Source organism: Piliocolobus tephrosceles, unplaced genomic scaffold (assembly GCF_002776525.5).
Source record: "Piliocolobus tephrosceles isolate RC106 unplaced genomic scaffold, ASM277652v3 unscaffolded_37574, whole genome shotgun sequence".
Classification (NCBI taxonomy): domain Eukaryota; kingdom Metazoa; phylum Chordata; class Mammalia; order Primates; family Cercopithecidae; genus Piliocolobus; species Piliocolobus tephrosceles.
The window spans coordinates 10,671-15,099 of record NW_022321614.1 but is presented as its reverse complement, the minus strand read 5'-3'; the positions used below and the strand labels follow the sequence as shown (position 1 = coordinate 15,099).

Here is a 4,429-nt window from a genome sequence, read left to right as displayed (position 1 = left end):
AGATATAGACCAATGGAACAGAACAGATCCCTCAGAAATAATACCATACATCTACAGCCATCTGATCTTTGACAAACCTGACAAAAACAAGAAATGGGGAAAGGATTCCCTATTTAATAAATGGTGCTGGGAAAATTGGCTAGCCGTAAGTAGAAAGCTGAAACTGGATCCTTTCCTTACTCCTTATATGAAAATTAATTCAAGATGGATTAGAGACTTAAATAATAGACTTAAAACCATCAAAACCCTGGAAGAAAACTTAGGTAATACCATTCAGGACATAGGCATGGACAAGGACTTCATGTCTAAAACACCAAAAGCAACAGCAACAAAAGCTAAAATTGACAAATGGGATCTAATTAAACTAAAGAACTTCTGCACAGCAAAAGAAACTACCATCAGAGTGAACAGGCAACCTACAGAATGGGAGAAAATTTTTGCAATCTACTCTTCTGACAAAGGGCTAATACCCAGAACCTATAAAGAACTCAATCAAATTTACAAGAAAAAAACAAACAACCCCATCAAAAAGTGGGCAAAGGATATGGACAGACATTTCTCAAAAGAAGACATTCATACAGCCAACAGACCCATGAAAAAATGCTCATCATCACTGGCCATCAGAGAAATGCAAATCAAAACCACAATGAGATACCATCTCACACCAGTTAGAATGGCGATCATTAAAAAATCAGGAAACAACAGGTGCTGGAGAGGATGTGGAGAAACAGGAACGCTTTTACACTGTTGGTGGAACTGTAAACTAGTTCAACCATTGTAGAAAACAGTGTGGTGATTCATCAAGGATCTAGAACAAGAAATACCATTCGACCCAGCCATCCCATTACTGGGGATATATCCAAAGGATTGTAAGTCATGCTGCTATAAAGACACATGCACACGTATGTTTATTGCGGCACTATTCACAATAGCAAAGACTTGGAATCAACCCAAATGTCCATCAGTGACAGACTGGATTAAGAAAATGTGGCACATACACACCTTGGAATACTATGCAGCCATAAAAACGGATGAGTTCGTGTCCTTTGTAGGGACATGGATGCAGCTGGAAACCATCATTCTCAGCAAACTATCGCAAGAACAGAAAACCAAATACTGCATGTTCGCACTCATAGGTGGGAATTGGACAATGAGATCACTTTGACACAGGAAGGGGAGCATCACACACTAGGTCCTATTGGGGGGAGGGGGAGGGGGGGAGGGATAGCATTAGGAGATATACCTAATGTAAATGACACGTTAATGGGTGCAACACACCAACATGGCACATGTATACATATGTAACAAACCTGCATGCTGTGCACATGTACCTTAGAACTTAAAGTATAACAAAAATAAATAAATAAATAAAGCTCCCAGACAAGTATCCTTTGAGGGTATATGACAGCATTCCTACACCACCTCTATCTGTAGAAGAAAGGGTTTCAGGGAGCATCCACCTCTCCCGATCTACACTGCACTATGACCAGCATGCAGCGAGATAAGCCTTCAGCTGAGACTAGGACAGTGTGAACCATACAGGGATGTCTATAAGAGACATCTCTTTATGGTGACAGAGACAAACAAATGCACGGCACAAAATGTGTGCCTTCAGGTGCCCAAGATCTAAGATTTTTGGTCTTCTAAGAAAAAAAAAAAAGAAAAGAAAGAAAAGAAAAAGCAGTTCTTTGCTCACTACACTTAAAAGAACTAAGAAATCCATATGAACAATACCTGTATATGAGAGTTGTAAGCCTTTCCCAATTATACACAGTAAAAAATACCTCATGAACTCAGCTGCATAAATTAAAGCTGAATTACATTTATTACAGATATTACACAATAGATTTTCATAGGGCAAGAACATGACCAACAGTCAAAAGGGATATACACCACATTACCTGATCACCCTTCATGATCTTTTTAGCCTTCATATTTATATAGTAATCTCCCCACAAGGTTTTCATAAGAACTTCCTTTTTGATGCCAATTTTTTGACTGTAGATTCTGGCGAAGTGCTCAATTCTGAAAGAAGACCAAATGTTCACGTTATTAATAACAATGAATAGCATAGGTAACATTTGAACATTTCTGTGACAGGTACTGTTCAAACTTCTTTATACATGTATTACTAAACTTAATCCACTATCCTACAAAATTTCCCCATTTTACAGGAAAGGGTAATGAAGCACAGAGATATCATGCAGGGAAGAAGTGAGGTGGGGATTTAAAACCAAGCGGTCTGGTTCCAAAGCCCATGTTCGGATCTACACTAATTGGTAATACATGCTATAGCTTTGTTTCTTAATTTTACACATGTAAAGCAAAATAAAGCTATGGAAAAGAAAATGCAAGCTCCAGTTGCTTGTCACAACTATGCCAACAATGAAGCTTCATTTCAGCTACTCACTGCTATAAGTGACAGTTGCTTACAAATGAGAGAAACTCTTGAGCCACAACCTGCCAAAACAAGGTTTTCATTATCCTAGATTAATGGTAAACATACACACACTGACTTAACTCTCATCAGCCCACAGAGAAACCAGTTACCACCATGGTCTACAGTCACAGGAGGACAGTCAACAACAACTAAGGGTCTTATATATAGCGTCTACATCATCTGGATAAAGCACCCAAGAAATACCTTTTCTTTAGAGAACAATATAATTTAATCTAAGATTTGAGATGAGAATTTTCAAAGTACCAGCATCTTAAAAGATGCCTGCTCAGGAAAAAAAAAACAAAACAAAAAAAAAAAAAAAACAAGAAAAGGATAGCCCCAGTTCTTTTCCACACCATACTGAAAGCCCAACCTAATGCAATCACACAAGAAAAGGAAATAAAAAGTATACTAATCAGAAAAGAAGAAATAAAACTTTCTTTGTTCACAGGTGACTCTTTAATCACTCCTCCACAAATGAAGACAATGTGAAAGGCTGCCAACCACTGGTAGAGTTCCTATGCCTCAAAAAGAAAGCAGGCTCTGCCTTGCTGCCTATCTGTGGATCCCTAAAAAGAGTCAGGCCTCCTCCTGGCTTCCTGTGTTTCTGCACACCCAGAATGGCACACAGAGCCTTACTTCCAGATGTTAAGTCAGGATACCCTTATCTCTGCGGCTTCTCATTTATCAACACCCAGTTTTGCTAGGCAGGCTACAACCTGCCATGCAGATTTGCAAATCCAATTCAGAACCTACAGGCAGGTCCAAGGTCTACACGTGGAAGGAAACAATAGGAGGCAACCAGTGTGGACTGACTTCCCAGGCATTCTCCAACCTAACTTTAGAAGGGAGCCCTATTCTTTAGTAGTCATGTTCCCTGGGGCCTCAATAAATACAGCTGAAGCTTTGCTCTCCACATTGGCAACTTGGATCTCTTCTTAGATGGTTAAAACCGGAGCTAATGACTGAGTGATGAACACATGAAACCTGTGACATTTTCTTTCTTTTAAATTTGAATTACTTTTTCACCTGATATAGAATGAATTTTTGTCTATCCTTCACTGACACTTAAATTCTGACTTTAATTATTCCATTCATATGGTTCATCTTCCTAATTAACCTGTGTAGATCTCCCCCAAACCAAGTACCTGCAGAGTTCCACTTATAGTTCTATTTTTATCTCATGCATTTTGTTGTTATAATTGATAGTTAGTCTCTTCACTAGTAAATGTGTCAATTATCTATGTGAAAATGATCCTTATGCCATAATTCATTTACCATAAATCCTATTTTATTGTTAATATTGCCAAACCTCTCTTTTCATTCATATTTGGTTGATATATCTGAGTCAAAGCTTTGGTATGTAGCTTCTGTCCATTATGCTTTATGTTTATCTCTTTTATTTATCAAACTTCTGGATTTATTTTTTTAATAAAATTTCCTTTCTAAAAAATATCTACTTAACAGATGATTTCATATATTTATTGGTACAATCCTTTATTGGTGCAACTGTTTTGATCAGTTAGATTTCTAGTGTGGTTTCTATTCTTTCAGGATTTTCAAAAAATGTTTTGTGTTACTCAGACTATATTATACATTCATTTATCTTTTATAATGACATGCTGGATAAACATCCTGCTCTTAATTCTGAAAGTGGCAAACTTAAAGATTTTTATAAACAAATACTCTAACACCTCCATCAAAATCATAAATTATAGTAAGACATTTGCCCATTTGCTCTTCTAGTCCACCACATAAAATATTCACACATGTGTACACACACGGGTACATAAATCTTTCAAAATCTTGTTTCTTATCCTTTTCATTCTTTTTTATTCCATAGTCACCACAAAATTTGCTTAACATCAACCCATTCCCCATTACTGCTAGTGTTTTTATTAATTTTTGTCATTAATCTAATCAGCTACAATTTTTAAACACTGACCATTTCTTTTTTTTTTTTTTTTTTTTTTTTTTTTTTTTTTTTTT

General features: G+C 36.7%; 1 protein-coding gene across 1 annotated transcript in view; it reads right to left on the bottom strand.

Moving 5' to 3' along the window:
* Positions 1-1,067: 1,067 nt before the first annotated feature.
* The window catches only part of LOC111527169 (elongation factor-like GTPase 1), a gene marked incomplete at both ends in the record, with an annotated part of 12,278 nt that continues 8,916 nt past the window's right edge, over positions 1,068-4,429 (bottom strand). Inside the window, 2 exons of the mRNA XM_023193366.2 lie at positions 1,068-1,090; positions 1,902-2,025. Of these exons, the coding sequence (XP_023049134.2) occupies positions 1,068-1,090; positions 1,902-2,025 (147 nt within the window). The remainder of the gene's footprint in view (positions 1,091-1,901; positions 2,026-4,429) is intronic.